The sequence below is a fragment of the Zalophus californianus genome, chromosome 1 (genome assembly GCF_009762305.2).
Source record: "Zalophus californianus isolate mZalCal1 chromosome 1, mZalCal1.pri.v2, whole genome shotgun sequence".
In the NCBI taxonomy this organism is placed as follows: domain Eukaryota; kingdom Metazoa; phylum Chordata; class Mammalia; order Carnivora; family Otariidae; genus Zalophus; species Zalophus californianus.
In genome coordinates, this window is record NC_045595.1 from 161,304,552 (window position 1) to 161,322,242 (window position 17,691).

The window sequence follows — 17,691 nt, forward strand, 5'->3', positions numbered from 1 at the left end:
TCTAACTGAGTGACTCCATCACAAACATAAATGATCAGTGATAACACATGGATCCGCTTAGGAAAGGTCTGATGTCTGGCTTGGCTAAGAATGAGGGGTAATGATAAACAGGACAATTTCAACAGAGCAGGAGGCATGACTTATAATCCCCTGAGAACGGATATGTAATTTCTATCTCAGGAGATCTTTAAAAATAGACTATAATCATCTATTTAGTTGCAGAACTACCTGAAGTCAGGGACCTGATTTAAGCACCTTCATCTTATGATTTTCCTGGTACTTTGATTTCATAACTGTTTTAGCCTTCCTTATTTTGATTGAAACTATCAAAGCTTTGCTTTGGTAACTTATTACTGAATTTTATTACTTCTCCTCTTGGCTAATTGATTCCCTGGATGTCTTTGTATACATTCTATGAATAGATATGAAACTGACATCTAGGAGGGTGTTGCATTTCTTCTCCTTTTAGGAGGCAGGGTCTTTGTAAACTGCTCTTTTATTTACTGGTGTTTGGCAAATGTTTAGTAAGTTATTGCAGCAGTTCCCATTATTTTTACCGAGTTTTAAAAGGCTCCTAAAAAATTAATCAGATTAATTTAAACATGTGGAATCTTCTGAATAAAGTATATATAGCTAGCGGTAAATTAAATTTTCAGTTCTCAGATACTCGTTCTAGAAACTAAGACTTTAATTCTGTGTGCATCAATCCCTGATTATTCTACTAATTTAACAGGCTTGTTGATTATTCAAGCAAAAATCTCAAGATATGTATTCTTTCATAATCTTGACTGTTTACAAAAGCTGAAATTTTAGATCAGAATACCTTGAGGATATTAATATAATTTTGGAATTAATAAAGTTTGGGTTATCTTCATAGTACTCTTTATAGGTGGGTGGAAATATTTAAGATATATTTTTTAAAAAATCAAGTAGTTTTCGGGGCGCCTGGGTGGCTCAGTCCTTAAGCGTCTGCCTTTGGCTCAGGTCATGATCCCAGGGTCCCGGGATCAAGCCCCACATTGGGTTCCTTGCTCAGAGGGAAGCCTGCTTCTCCCTCTCTCACTCCCTCGCTTGTGTTTCCTCTCTGTCAAATAAATAAATAAAATCTTTAAAAAAAAAACAAGTACTGAAACAAATAATACATTAATGTTTAAAAAAAGAAGAAGAAGATAGCAGGAAGGGAAAAATGAAGGGGGGGAATTGGAGGGGGAGACAACCATGAGAGACTATGGACTCTGAGAAACAAACTGAGGGTTCTAGAGGGGAGGGGGGTGGGGGGATGGGTTAGCCTGGTGATGGGTATTAAAGAGGGCACATTCTGCATGGAGCACTGGGTGTTATACGCAAACAATGAATCATGGAACACTACATCAAAAACTAATGATGTAATGTATGGTGATTAACAACATAATGAAATAAAAAACCAAGTACTTTTCAAATTTTGAAATTTTACCTCTTTTAATTGATTTCTAGATGAAAGGGCAATTTAAAAACCCTCATCAAGACATTAACAAAACATTAACAAAACATCAGTTATTAAAGCCACATACATAACCAAATGTCCATAATTACATACCACACCATTAGCCAAAGCCAACTTAATATAATGGATGATTATTATTAATTTTACTGTTTCTTGACAGACTGGGATAGATAATTTTTTTCCAGCTTTATTAGGATATAATTGACAGAAAATAATGGTATATACTTAAAATGTACACATGATGACTTGATATACATTGTGAAATATTTAACCACATTCAAGTTAATCAACACATCCTTCACCTCACACAGTTATCTTTTTGCATATGTGTGGAGGTAGAATGTGTAAGATCCACTCTCTTAGCAAATTTCAAGTATACAATACAGTACTACCAGTCATAGTTGCCATGCCATACATTAGATCCTCAGAACTTATTCACTTTATTATTGAAAGCCTGTACCCTTTGACCAACATCTCCCCATATCCCCTACCCTACAGCCACTGACAACCACCATTCTACTTGCTGTTTCTATGAGCTCAACTTTATTTTTTTAGATTTCTACGTATGAATGATACCATACAGTGTTTGTTTTTCTCTGGCTTATTTCCCTTAGTATAATGGCTTTCGGGTTCATTCATGTTGCAGATGGCAGGATGTCCAGCTTTTTATGGCTGGATACTATTCCATTATCTAATCATATTTAACCATTCATCCATCAGTGGACCTAGAGGTTCCATATTTCTGTATCTTGGCTATTCTGAATAATGCTGTAGTGAGCATGAGAGTGCAGGTATCTCTTTAAGATATCTGGGTCATACAGTAGTTCTATTGTTAGTGTTTTGAGAAACCTTGATTCTGTTTTCCATAGTGGTTGTACCAATTTACATTCCCACCAACAGTGTGTGATGGTTCCCTTTTCTCCACATCCTCATCAACACTTGTTATCTCTTCTCTTTTTGATAATAGCCATCCTACCAGGTGGGAAGTGATATTGTGCTTTTGACTTACATATCCCTGATGATTAGCACTTTTCATGTACCTTTGGCCAATGGTCTATTCAGGTCCTTTGCTCATTTTATTATCAGAGTGTAAGTTTTGTTTGTTTTTGTTTTTTTGCTGTTGACTTGTGTGAGTTGCATATTTTAGATATTAAGCCTTTATCAGATATATGGTTTGCAAATATTTCCTCCTTCTGTATGTTGCCTTTTCATTTTGTTGATTGTTTTCTTTGCTGTGGAGAAGCTTTTCAGTTTGATGTAGTCCCACTTGTTTTTTGTTTGATTTTTTTTTGTCATTGTTTGTTTGCTTTTGTTACCTGTGCTTTTGATGTCATATCCAAAACAGACCAGTGTCAAGAAGCTTTTTCCTTGTTTTCTTCTATGAGTTTTATGGTTTCAGGACTTACAGTTAAGACTTTAATCCATTTTGAGTTAATTTTATAAGTGGTGTAAGATAGGGCCCAGTTTCATATTTTTGCATGTGGATATCCAATTTTTCCAGCACCATATATTGAAGAGACTGTCCTTTCCCCATTGTGTGTTCTTGGTACCCTTGTCAAAGATTAGTTGACCATATATGAGTGGGTTCATTTCTGGGCTTTCTATTCTTTTCCATGGGTCTATGTGTCTGGTTTTTTTGTTTTGTTTTTTTTTTTTTTTGCCATTATCATACTGTTTAATTGCTATAGCTTTGTAATATGTTTTGAAATCAGGAAGTGTGATGCCTCCAGCTTTTTTCTTCTTTTTCAGGAGAGTTTTAGCTTTTCAGGGTCTTCTGTGGTTCCATACAAATTTGGAGATTGTTTTTTGTACTTCTTTTGCATTGAATCTGTGGATTGCTTGAGTAGTATGGACATTTAAAAAATACTAATTCATCCAACCCAAGAATGTAGGATATCTTTCCATTTATTTGGTATCTTTTCAATTTCTTTCAATCAGTGTCTTATTGTTTTCAGTCTATAGGACTTTTATCTCTGTGGTTAAATTTAATCCTAAGTACTTTACTGTTTTTGATGTTATTGTAAATGAGATTGCTTTCCTAATTTCTCTTTCATACAGTTCATTGTTAGTGGCAGAAATGCAACTGATTTTAGTATGTTGATTTTGTATCCTTTGTCTTTACTGAATTCGTTGATTAGTTTTAGCAGTTTTCTTGGTGGAGTCTTTAGGGTTTCCATATATACTGTCATGTCATCTGCAAACCAGAATTTTTTTTACTTCTTCCTTCCTGATTTGGATGCTATTTATTTTTCTTCATATCTAATTGCTCTAACTAGAACTTCCAGTGCAATGTTGAATAGAAGTGATGAGGGTAGACATCCTTGTCTTTTTCCTGATCTTGAAGAAAAGCTTTTAACTTTTCATTATTAAATATGATATTAGCTGTGGGCTTGACATAATGGCCTTCATTGTGTTGAGGTACATTCCTTCTATACCTAATTCATTGAGAGTTTTTATCTTAAAAATATAATGAATTTTGTCAGTGTTCTTTTTTTAATTGACATGTAGTGGACATACACTATTATATTAGTTCAAGTGTACAACATGTTTCAACATTTATACATATTATGAGCGCTCACCATGATAAATCTAGCTGTCATCTGTCATCACACAAAGTTGTTACATATTATTAACTATATTCTCTATATTGCACATTGTATCCCCATGTCTTATTATTTTATAACTGGAAGTTTGCACTATTTATTTATTTATTTAGATTCATTTATTTATTTTAGAGAGAGAGGGCATAGTGGGAAGAGGCAGAGGGAGATGGAGAAAGAGAACCTCAAGCAGCCTCCCTGCTGAGCGTGGAGCCCAATGTGGGGCTCGATCCCACAACCCTGAGATCATGACCTGAGCCAAAATCAAGAGTTGGATGCTCAACTGACTGAGCCACCCAGGCGCCCCTACAAGATTGTACCTTTTAATTCTCTTCTGCTGTTTTGTTCATCTTCCCTGGCAACTACCAGATTGTTCTCTATTTATGAGTTTGTTTCTATTTTGTCTTGCTTTTTAGATTCACATATAAGTGAAATCATATGGTGTTTTTCTTTCTCTGTCTGATTTATTTCACTTAGCTTACTATCATCTAGGCCCATCCAGGTTGTCACAAATAACAGAATTTCATTCTTTTTTATGGTTTAGTAATATTCCATTGTATATGTAGACCATATTTTCTTTATCCATTCATCTGTTGATGGACACTTAGGTTGTTTCCATATCCTGGCTATAGTAAGTAATACTGTAATGAACATAGGGATGCATATATCTTTTCGAATTAGTGTAAATTCCCAGAAGTGTAATTGCTGGATCATACGATAGTTCTATTTTTTAGTTCTTTGATGAAACTTCATACTTTTTCCATAGTGGATGCATCATTTTGCATTCCCACTCACTGTACACAAGGCCTCCCTTTTCTCCACATCCTCACCAACACTTGTCATTTCTTGTCTTTTTGATAATAGTCATTCTGACAGTTATGAGGTGATATCTTAATATGGTTTTGATTTGTATTTCCTTAATTATTAATGATGTTGAGCATCTTTTCATGTGTCTGTTGGCTATATGTGTTTCTTTGGAGAAATGTGTATTTAAGTCATCTACCCATTTTTTAATTAGTTTGGTTTTTCTAATACTGAGCGGAGTGAGTTCTTTATATATTTTTGTTTTGTTCTATTTAAATTCTAGTTAGTTAACGTATAGTGTAATATTGGTTTCAGGAGTAGAATTTAGTGATTCATCACTTACATAACACCCAGTACTCATCACAACAAGTGCCCTCCTTAATACCCATTACCCATTTAGCCCATACCCTGCCTACCTACCCTAGAGCAACCCTCAGTTTGTTCTCTATAGTTAAGAGTCTCCTATGGTTTGCTCCCCCTTTTTTTCTCTTCCCCTGTGTTCATCTGTTTTGTTTCTTAAATCCCACATATGAGTAGAGTCATGTGGTATTTGTCTTTCTCTGACTGACATATTTCGCTTAGCATAACACATTCTAGCTCCATCCACATTTTGCAAATGGCAAGATTTCATTATTTTTATATGGCTGAGTAATATTCCATTGTGTGTATATATATATATATATATATATATATATATATATATACACACACACTGCATCTTCTTTATCCACTTATCAGTCAGTGGACGTTTGGGCCTTTCCATAGTTTGGCTATTATTGATAATGATGCTATAAAATGCCAGTGCCCCTTTGAATCAGTAATTTTGTATCCCTTGGGGAAATACCTAGTAGTGCATTTGCTAGGTTGTAGAGTAGTTCTATTTTTAACTTTTTGAGGAACTTCCATACTGTTCTCCAGAGTAGCTGCACCAGTTTCCATTCCCACCAACAGTGTAAGAGGGTTCCCCTTTCTTCGCATCCTCACCAACATATGTTGTTTCCTGTGGTGTTAATTTTAGCCATTCTGACAGGTGTGAGATGGTATTGATTTGTATTTTCCTGATGATGAGTGATGTTGAGCATCTTTTCATGTGTCTGTTGGCCATCTGGATGTCTTCTTTGGAGAAATGTGTATTCATGTCTTCTGCCCATTTCTTAATTGGATTATTTGTTTTTTGGATGTTGAGTTTGATAAGTTCTTTATAGATTCTGGATGCTAACCCTTTATCTGATATGTCATTTGTAAATATCTTCTCCCATTCTGTAGGCTACCTTTTAGTTTTATTGATTGTTTCCTTCACTGTGCAGAAGCTTTTTATCTTGATGAAGTCCCAGTAGTTCATGTTTGCTTTTGTTTCTCTTGCCTCCAGAGATGTGTCTAGTAAGAAGTTGCTATGGCCAGTGTCAAAGAGGTTGCTGCCTGTGTTCTCCTCTAGGATTTTGATGGTTTCCTGCCTCACATTTAGGTCTTTCATCTATTTTGAATTTGTTTTTGTGTATGCTATAAGAAAGTTGTCCAGTTTCATTCTTCTGCATGTTGCTGTCCAGTTTTCCCAACACCATTTGTTGAAGAGACTGTCTTTTTTTCCATTGGATATTCTCTCCTGCTTTGTTAAAAATTAGTTGATCGTATAGTTGTGGGTCCATTACTGGGTTTTCTGTTCTGTTCCATTGATTGATGTGTCTTTTTTTTTGTTTCAGTACCACATTGTCTTGATGACTACAGCTTTGAAATGTAGCTGGAAGTCCAGAATTGTGATGCCTCCCACTTTGTTTTCTTTTTCAAGATTGCTTTGGCTATTTGGGATTTTTTTTTTTTCTACACCTTTATTTACTTTTCATAAATTTAAATCCTTGAGGGGTACAGCATCACACGGATTCTGTGGCCAATGCCTTTAGCAGGAAGGTTGCTTCGGAATTTGGCACGAACCATGCCACTGTTTCCATGAGCACGAGTTACTTTTCCCCAGATTACTCTGGTTTTGTTTGGTTTGCCACCAGGAGTCACTGTGTTGTTCTTTGCTTTGTACACATAAGCACATCTCTTGCCTAGATAGAATTCCGTTTCATCTCGAGCATAAACACCTTCGATTTTAAGAAGAGCTGTATGCTCCCTCTGGTTCTAGAGACCCCGCTTATAGCCAGCAAAAATGGCCTTGGACCACAGCCTTCCAGACACTATTTGGTGCTATAGGAGTCCTGTTCCCAGCAGGCCTCCACAGACTCCAAGATGGCGGAAAAAGCTATTTGGGATCTTTTGTGGAATATTTTTGATATTAACCCTTATTGGCTATATGTCATTTGCAGATATCTTCTCCCATTCAGTAGATTACCTTTTTGTTTTGTTGATGGTTTTCTTTGCTGTGCAAAGCTGTTTAGTTTGATGTAGTCCCTTTTGTTAAGTTTTTGCTTTTGTTGCCCTTTGCCAGAGAAGATCCAAAAAAATACTGCTCAGACTGATGTTCAAGAGCAACTGCCTATGTTTTCTTCCAGGAGTTTTATGGGTTTTGGTCTTACATTTAAGTTTGTAATTCATTTTGAGTTGTTTTTTGTATATGGTGTAAGTTGCATTCTTTTGCATGTAGTTGTCCTCAGATGTCCTTTCTATATGTATTGGGATGATCATATGTTTTTTTATCTTTCCTTCCATTAATGTGGTGTATTGCATTTGTTGATTTGTGTATGTTGAACCATCATTTCATCCAGGGATAGATCCCGCTTGATCATAGCTTATGATGCTTTTTTTGTGTGTGCTGTTAAATATTATTTGCTTGTATTATTTTGAGGAGTTTTCCATCTGTATTCATTGGTGATACTAGCCTGTACTTTTCTTGTGGTGTCCTCATCTGGATTGGGAGTCAAAATAATGTTGGCTTTGTAAGATGAGTTTGGAAATGTGCCCTCCTCTTCAATTTTTTGGAAGAGTTTGAGAAGGATAGGCATTAATTGTTATTTAAATGTTTGATAGAATTCACCAGTGAAGCCATCTGGTCCTGAGGTTTTCTTTGTTGGGAAACTTTTGATTATTGATTAAATCTTCTTACTAGTTACAGGTTTTTCAGATTTTCTATTTCTTCATAATTCAGTCTTATACATTTGTATGTTTTTAGGAAATTACCCCTTCTAGATTAGGCAATTTGTTGGCATATCATTATTCAGAGTAGTCTCTTATCTTTTGTATTTCTGGGGTAGCAGTTGTAATGTGTCTTCTTTGGTTTCTGATTTTGAGTCTTCACTCTTTTTCTTAGTTTAATTAAGGGTTTGTCAATTTTGTTTATATTTTCAAAAAGCAGTTTTTAGTATCATTGATCTTTTCTATTGTTTTTCTGTTCTCTTTTTTATTTATTTCTACTGATATTGGCTATTTTCTTCCTTCTTCTAAGTTTGGGCTTCATTTGTTCTTTTTCTAGCTCCTTGAGGTGGAAAGATTGTTTATTTGCGATCTTTCTTGTTTTTTAATATATTTATCACTATGAACTTTCCTCTTAGAACTGCTTTTATTGCATCTGTTAAATTTTGGTATGCTGTTTCTATTTTCATTTATCTCAATATATTTTTAAATTTCTCTTTTGGTTTTCTCTTTGACCCTTTGGTTATTTAAGAGTATATTGTTTAACTTTTACCTGTTTTTGAATTTTTCATCTTTTCTCCTATTACTAATTTCTAGTTTATACTACTATAGTCAGAAAAGATATTTGATAATGATTTTAATATTTGTCAATTTGTTAAGACTTGTTTGTGATCGAACATGATCCATCCTGGAGAATGTCCCACATGTGTTTGAGAAGAATGTGTATGCTACTGCTACTGGGTGAAATACTGTGTGTCTATTAGATCCATTTGCTCTAAAGTATGGTTCATGTACATTATTTCCTTATAATTTTTCTCTGGTTAATCTATCCATTGTTGAAAGTGAGGTAATGAAGTCTCCTACTATTATTGTATTTTCATTTATTTCTGCCTTCAGATTTGTCAATATTTGTTTAATATATTTAGGTGCTCTGATGTTGGATGTATAGATAGATAGATATAAATCTATCTATCTATCTATCTATATCTATAATTGTTATTTCCTCTTGATGAATTGACTCCTTTACCATTATATAATGACTTCCTTTGTCTCTTGTTGCACTTTTTGGGTTAAAGCGTATTTGTCTGATACCAGTATAGCTATCCTTGCTTTCTTTCAGTTTCTATTTGCATAGGATATCTTTTTCCATCCCTTCATTTTGAGCTTATTTATATCCTTAAAACTGAAGTGAATATCTTATAGTCAATATATAGTTGGGTCTTGTTTTTTTTAATCCACTCAGCCACTTTATGTTTTTGATTAGAGAATATAATCCATTTACATTTAACATAATTATTGATGGATAAGGACTTATTATTGCCATCTTATTGTTTTAATTGCTGTTTTTTAGTTCCTTTGTTTCTTCCTTTCTTGTTGTCTTCCTTTGCAATATGATGATTTTCTGTAGTGTAATGCTGTGAATCCTGTCTCTTTATCTTTTGTTTTGCTTTATTGTTTGTTTTGCTTTACTTTTGTTTATCCTAGGTTTTGCTTTGTGGTTACTATGAGGCTTGCATAAAACATGCTTTAGTTACAACAGTCTGTTTTAAGCTTATGACAGGTTAACTTTGATCTCAGACAAAATCTCTACCTTGTTACTCCCTTTCCCCACAAACATTCTTTGTTTTTTTATTTCACAATTTAGAATTCACATTTTAATATTGTAAATCCACTATGAAATTATTATAGCTATACTTATTTTTAATACTTTTGTCTTAACCTTTATACTACGGTTAAATGATTTATACACCACTATTATAATACTAGAGCATTCTGAATCTGACTATATATTTACCTTTACCAGTAAATTTTATATTTTCATGTTTTCAAGTTACTAATTAGTATCCTTTCATTTCAGCTTAAAGAATTCCCTGTAGCATTTCTTGTAAGGTAGGTCTAGTGGTAATGAAAAACCCTAGGTTTTTGGGGGAAATTCTTTTTCTCCTTAATTTCTGAAGGACATCTTTGCCGGGTAAATTATTCTGGGTTGGCAGGTGGTGGTGTTCTTGTTGTTGTTTTTTTAGCACTTTGATTATATCATCCCACACTCTCTTGATTTACAAGGTTTCTGCTGAAAAATCCACTGATAGCTTGGTGGAGGTTCCCTTATATGGGAGGAACTTTTTTCAGGGTATCTTGTATAAATGTCTACAGACTGAGTAACACATAAAAGAAAATAGAATCTGGCACGATATGTTTCCTCCTGCTGTTATCCCTCTGGCTTGCTTAAACATCTGCCTAGTCTTCCCGGGCCAGTCCTTGGAAATTTGTTTTAATAACATGTAAGTTGTGCATGTTGGAGTAGTTTCTATCTGGAGAAACAAAGTTGAATTTCTCTTGACAGTTAGAAAAAGCTGTTTCTGACCTCCAGAGTGAATAACTCTGGTTGTTTTCTTTGTCCTGATACCTGCTTTGAATAGTATAGTATCTTTTATCAGGTCTGCTCGTGATATTTCGGCTACTGAATATCCTCTCTTCTGCTTTGATAGCCAGTCATTCTTTGGTATTATTTAGTCTTACAAGTAAACATTAAGCTCTGTGTGTCAGCCTCTGAAAAACAAGATCCTAACATAGCCACTGTCTTCAAGGATTTCACTATCTAGAGGGAAAAATAGGCATAAAGTAAACTAAAATGTAATGCGTAAGCGTTAAAGAGTGGTGTGATCACAGAGCAGAGGTCATCCCACCCTTGAGAGGTATGTGCCTGTTTCTAACATCCTAGTAGTTTTACCGCCCTTAAGGTGTTTATGTTGGGGTTCACAGTTTATATTTGTTTGAGAAGTTAGGTGGGTTGTGTTAAGTGTGTTTAGTTAATGTTTCATGGAGAGACATGATTTCACCTTCATCTTAACCCACACAGCACGTTAATAAGGTATTTTGTCAAGATTAGGAGCAACTTTTTTTGAGGGCTTATTACGTGCAGGATGCTGAGCTCCATGTTGAGGGCATGCAAAGTTATAAAGCGCAGTTCCTCCTTTGAAAAGGTACAGTATCCTTGGGGAAGCAATATTTAGAGAGAGGATAAATATAATACAGAAGCAACTTAAATTTCTTCAGAGTATTATAGTTTTTAATACACCTTCACATTTATTCTTTATGATAACCCTGTAAGGCAAGTTTTTATAAACACTTTATGATAAGAAAATTCAGTAGTTCTACAACTAATGTGTGGCAGAGACAGCAGTCCAAGCCACCTGACTTTAATCTGCAACACCTCTTACTTTGACATAGTAAGAACTGAGTAGTTCATGTGGCAATCAGAGAATGAGGTTTCACAAACCCATTTGTGAAACACCAAAGAATATTTCAGGGTCTGGTGTGCAGTGAAGAAGTAGAGTCTGGGACGGGCCAAGACTGAATGCTGAGCAATTGGCTGAAAGCCAAGAGTTTGAGTTGAGAGAAGCCCAAAAAGCAGAGTCCAAAGGGAAATTTGAGGTGAGAGCTGCTAGGAGTTTTGTGAAGAGACAAGGTAGGAGAGTTGGGAATTTGTGAGGGCCGTTTTCAGCCTGGCCCAATTTCATACTTCTTTTTGAAGACGGAGTTCCTTCCTTGCTTGTCTTAATGGCACATAGCATTCTGAACCTAAATTTTAACAGGAATAGTAAAGTATGAGGATGTTTATTTGTAGTTTGCATGGATTATTCAGTCATATGTTAAGGTTGATGGAAGGCTGGCCCTACTGCATATATTTTATTTCCAAGGTGTGTATGTTAGATTCTCACTGTTTGACTTTGTACGTTGGTGAAATGTTTTATATCTGCCATCTTTCAAGTACTCAGTAGCCACATGTGGCTGGTGGTTATCATATTGGACAGAATGGTAAACTTGGTTTCTTTTCCTTAAAAAAAATGTTTTTAAAGTAATACGTGTACATGTAAAAATATTCTAAGTGTTCAAAAGGTTGAAAATGAAAGTGGAAGTGTCTTCCCCCCACCTTCTTCTCAATTTCTCTCCTTCTTTCCAATGGCATCTACTCTTAAAACTTTCTGTTATTTCCTTTCAGGAATAGGAAGGCATACCCATCAAAATTGTATATGTATAAACTTTTTATAAATTATAAAAATGACTATAGTAGGTATTCTGTTTCATATCTTTTTGTTTGTCTCTTTTTGTTTCATATTTAAAAAAAAGTATTATAAAACTCTAAGAGGTCTTGACACACTATGCATTTAGCTCTAAACCTGTTTTAAAGGTTGCCTCGTGTCCCTTGTTTGGAAATAGAATTTATCAGTTTCCTATTTCAGGTTTTTATGTTGTTTCCTTTTCTTTTCTTTTTCTGTTCAGTGTTGTGATATATATAGTCTTTGTTTTGTATGTTTGTAGGGAAGAGTCTTAGCAGCGCAATTGCTGGATCAAAGGATAGGAGCACAGCCTCTTACGAAGGACTCCTAGCGGTCCTCCATGACAAGTGCCGTTTCTAAGCAAGGAGCGAGTTTAGAATCTGGGGCAAGGGTAGGGCATAAAACACTGGCAGGAAAGGGACTAGAGATAAAATAACAGCGAAGAAACTGGCTGTGAGACAAGATGATAAATATCTGTATCAATAGTCTGAAGGGTGGCCTTTAAGTTTAATCAGTACAATTGCTTCTGGGAGTATTTAAGAAAAAAGTTTTAAATGTCAATGTAGTTTGTTACAATATGTATATATTTTTATAACTACTATTATGTTTAATTTTGTTATAAAAATACTGCAATCATAATATATATACAGTTTGGAAAATGCAAGTATAAAGCAGAAGACAAATTTCACCCATACTCAGAGAAAACTAATATTAATATTTTTGTTTCTTATTTCTGTATATGTAGTAGTTTTTACATAGTTGAGATCATATTATATATACATGTGCTTATACTCAAACTTTGCTTATCATCCTGATCTTGTTGATTTAATTTTCTTTTATTATTTTTTGCCTACTTTTTTTTTAAGGTAATAGAAATCTAACATTGTTTTGGAATGAATTTGGATATCAGAATGACAAGGACATGGAGAAATCTTTAGATTCTGTTCAGTATCAGAGACGACAAGCCATGGCCATCCCATTCATCATTCAGTGTGGTGAGTGTTGAATTCCATTCCAATCAGCAAACATTTAGTGAGTTCCCAATAGCAAGTCATTGTGCTAAAAAATGGGTTGTGAGTGAGACAGAGGTGGGTAGGACAGGGTGCTTGCTTTCAAGGAGATTAGGGTCCAGGAAAGGTTCAGAAATGCATGAAACTACTTGTAATAGAGATTAAAATTAGGTAAATGGGGTCAAAGAGGCATAAAGTTATTTGAGGTTTCAATAAAAGGGAGGTGGTGCGAGTTGAGGCCAGACTTCATGATAGAGGTACCTTCTTCGATATGGCTGTTTCTCTCCCTTTAGTTGTGGAGTTTGTCCTGCCCGTCTTCAGGTCTATGTCTGGGGTATTTAGGATGTTGTGATGGTTATCTAGCTGTCTTCGTGGGACGAGGTGAGCCTGTACTCCTTCAGCTCTGCCACCATCTTCCTCTATGTCTCTCGAGGTAGAATTTTGAGAGGCAGAGATGTAGTGGGGAATGTGTGTTAATATCAAGTGTACACTTCAGCTAAAATTTTTGTGATAGAATAATAGACACAGTTATTTTTTTATTTTCATACCTAGCACTGTGTTAAATATATAGTACTTAGTAATTGACTACTGGATGAATGATGAATGAGTAATAAAAGACAAGAGTGTTTAGGTTGAGTAAACCTATTAGAGGGCCTCGAATGCCAGAGTAAGGAGTTTTTCCTTTGATAAGTAATGACAAGGCTTTGGCAGTTTTTCAGTAGGAGAACATCATTCAAGCATTTAGCACTTATGATTGTGTGCCTCCGATACATCTTCTAGCCACCATATAAAGGGTTAGAGAATTAAAGACATTCTCTGCTATCTGCAAGGAATGTGCCATCCAGGGGGAAGGCAACCAGGCAAACAAAAAAGCACACAATAGTAGTTATTTACACAGTGCCCAGGGAACACCTGTCCCACCTTGTCCCTGGGGTGGTCCAAAGAGGACCTGAGCATCATATGTAACTTGTAGTAAGGTAGTTCTGGCTGCTCAGTGCAGGATGATTTGGAGGAGCGCTAGCGCAATGGTTGAGGTCAGACCTGTGAGGAGATTACTGGCATCATCCAGGAGCCAGGGGAGAAATCGTAAAAGTCCAAAGAAAGTCATGGCTGTGCAATTTCAGAAGAACCTGCACGCCAGACATTTAGAAGGAATAATTGAGGAAATTGATGACTCTATGCAACAACCTATTGGATGATAACAATAAAGGCTAAAAGTTACTGTGTGTTTTTGATGTGTGCAAGGTACTGCCAGAATCCAATCTCCAGTATCTGAAAGCTGTATGAAATTGGGCAGATTCCCTAACTTCTTTAAGTCTCAGTTTTCAGACTTATGAAATGGAGTTAGTATTTGTAGTTACATCATACAGTTTTGTGAAAAAAAATGAATTAACACATGTAAAGTTTACTAAGTGCTTAGGATGGTGTATTAGGATTTTCTAGAGAAACAGAAGTAATAGGATGGACGGATAGATATTAATTCTGGGAAATTGGTTTACGTGATTAAGGAAGCTAAAGAGTCCAGAGACCTGCAGTCAGCAAGCTGGAGACCCAGGAGAGCCACTGGCCGAATTCTGGTTTGAGTCTGAAGACCTGAGAACTGGGAGACCCAGTGATGATGTTCCAGCCTGAATGTTGACAGGCTTGATGCTCAGGAAGAGCTGATCCTTTGGTTTGAGTCTGAAGGCAGAAAAAAAAAATTGATGTCTCAGCTCAAGACAGTCAGGAAGGAAAAGTTTCTTCTTACTTACAGGACAGTAAGCCTTTTTGTGTCTCTTCAGGACTTCAGCTGATTGGATAAGGCCCATCCGTGTTAGGGTGGGTAATCTTTACTGAGTCTATCAGTGCAAATATTCTCATCCAAAACACTCTCACAGACACACTCAGAATAATGTTTGACCAGATATCTGGGTAACCCATGGACCAGTCGAACTGACACATAAAATTTACCGTCATAAATAATGCCTAGCAATGTTGGCTTTTATCATTATTATGTCATTTAATCCTCAACGTTCCCTTTAGGTAAGTGCTAATATTAATCTCTTTTTACAGATGATGATACTGAAGCATAGAGGAGTACTTTGTTCAAGATCATAGAGGTAGTAACTGGTAGAGCTATTCCAGTTCTTAACTACTGTGACTTCAGCACTGTGTGTTCTGAACCAATGTGCATACTGCCTCGATCTTAGATGAACAGAGAGAATGTTTACCTAAGAGCCAGTAGCTGTGTATGTGGATAGAATTCAGGATTAGAGTTGAGAATAGCCTTGAGACTGGAGTGCCTTGGTTCTACAGGTAGGGAAGGAATGAAAGGAGGAAATAGAAAAAAGAAGTCAGAAATCGTAGGCTGGAGGGTGGGGTAAGAGCAGGAGAGAGGTGCAGAGCGAGGAACTGTGTGAATGGTTCAGAGAGCTTGATTTTGCTCGTTATGTTAGTCAAGTGGTTGGAGATGGAAAGCAGTGTTGGCAACAGAGGGATTGTAGGTCGGAGAAAATGGAAGAGTCGAGTCATTAGAAGTCTTCCTGTGGTTCAGGAAGAGATGGGGAGGGACCTAACCAACATTCTTCTGGCTGAAAGGAGCAGGAACCAACTGGAAAGAACTTAAGCAATAACAACAACGCTAATAACAACAATTCATTGGTGGTGTCTCCGGGTAGCTCGTAGAATCCTAGACTAGGTGTGCCATCAGATGTAAAGGTGCATGGTTATGGATTCACTTGTCTCTGGATTGAAAGATACATCATCGTTTGGGTGTGTGCAGTCAGACACGTTACTTGCTATGTTCACTTCTGACTGTGCTCTTTCTTGTGTGTGATTTTGTTTTCATTACCAGATCTTTGCCTTAAATGGAGAATCTTGCCTTCTTCTGTTACTTACCAGGAAAAAGAATTTTTTGACCTCTGGATTTGTGCTAATAATCCTAACCCCTTGGAAAACAGGTAGTTTTTGATAGTTTTCTAAAATTCGTTATCTATTTTTAATTCCCAAAATGCATTTGTGTGAAACTGGAAATGTCAGCGATAGATACACTTTAGCTCAATAGCGGTCATCCTTGTGAACTCTTTCTGGCTCCTTACCACCTGTGGAAATATACTTCATTAGTGTGCTTTCCCGTCAAGATGAAGGAGACCTGCGTGTAATTGTTTGCAAACTTTGGGATGTGTAGCTCTGTGCTTCCACTGGCAGGAGACCATGACCCAGTGTTGGAGTTCTGCCTTCTAGTTCATTTTCATACAACATATGGCCTTACTGTAAAGGAGTCTTATCCAGAGGGTGTCTCCTGGGGCACTAACCTGTTAGACCATGTGCTTTTTCTCTTTAAGTCACATATTGATTTCATTGCTTTGTGCTCTTGGAGGAAGAAGTTCAGACTAAAACAGGAAAAAGACCGATTAAGTACTGATGCATGTCAGTGTTATGACAGACCCTTTAGGCTTACATTATTTTCCTTGGGAAGGGAAAGAATGAGTATCCCCCCCTTAATGAAGGCACCCCTGAATCAAACATTGCTTCTCTGTGGAGTTTGTTCTAAGTTCTTTGGCCTGGATAAGTGGATCAATATTGCTAATACAGACATTAGAGTAATAACCTCTGTGTGGTTGTTTTTATCCAGCCCTAAAAAAAAAAAAAAAAAAAAAAAGAAAATTAAAAAAAATAAACAGCACAAACACACACCAACATTTCCACCTGGAGTTCCCAAGTTACCCATATTTAGAGACTAAGGAAAATACCAGAGGTGGTGAGGCCTCTTAGATTCCTCACGGCCCAGGGGTTTTTAGTCTTGTTTCTTGGTTTTCAGCAGAACCTATTTTCCCCAAACAAAATTTGTTCAGACCCCAAATACATAAGATAAATGCAGAACTTTCCTGATTAAATTGGAAGCTGGGATGTGTGTGAATCAGACTCCATTTCTCATTTCTGTGCTGTCCTCTTTAAAAAGCCTGGAGCTCCGGGGAGCATGATTACAAAATACTGATCTAGCCTCACTCCTTCTTTTTAGAGAAGTGAAAATTGAAGCCCAGTGGGGGCTAAGGTACCTGTTCGTGAGGCTACTGGCCAAGGTCTCTGACTCCTCGCTGGGTTCTAGCCCTGGCTTGAAACTTAAGTATCCCCCACAGAAGAGCCAAGGGTTGGCTTAGTTTCAATATTAAGAATAGTTATGAATATTGATCCCTTCCTATGAGCTAAGAACTTTTCATGCAGCATTAGAAGAGCGTTTAGAGTTCTGATTCTGGGGCCAGACTGCCTGTGTTTGATTCCCCTGGCTCCATTAGCTGTGAGATCTTGGATAGGTGACAGAACCTCTCTTTCACTCGGCTTTCTATCACTTAGAATGGGGTGCAATCCTAGTACATTATGCGTCTTCTCTGGGTCCAGCTGAGCCCATTAGAAAGACAGTTTACTAAGTTTACTAAGTTCCTGGATACTGGGAGCTTCTTAGTTATAAGCCATGAGAATTTAGGTCCCTTTCCACAGATCTAACATATGCCTGTGACTTCTCAGCCCAGTCTTGGGGCATTCTTGGACCCACAGAACTGGTTTCTATCCTCTACGGTTTTCCTTACCTCCAGCTTACCATTGCCCGTGAATTGGCACACTCTCACCCTCTCCTCCCTGAAAAGTGGTGGGGTGCGATCACAGAGCATTGCAAAATTAGTTTCAAA

General features: G+C 36.6%; 1 protein-coding gene and 1 pseudogene across 1 annotated transcript in view; one reads left to right on the forward strand and one right to left on the reverse strand.

Annotated features, from left to right (window-relative positions):
- The window catches only part of MORC1 (MORC family CW-type zinc finger 1), a 171,955-nt gene that overhangs the window by 79,659 nt on the left and 74,605 nt on the right, over positions 1-17,691 (forward strand). The window contains exons 15-16 of the mRNA XM_027581731.2: positions 12,884-13,012; positions 15,861-15,966. Of these exons, the coding sequence (XP_027437532.2) occupies positions 12,884-13,012; positions 15,861-15,966 (235 nt within the window). The remainder of the gene's footprint in view (positions 1-12,883; positions 13,013-15,860; positions 15,967-17,691) is intronic.
- LOC113917294 lies at positions 6,705-10,894 on the reverse strand (annotated as a pseudogene).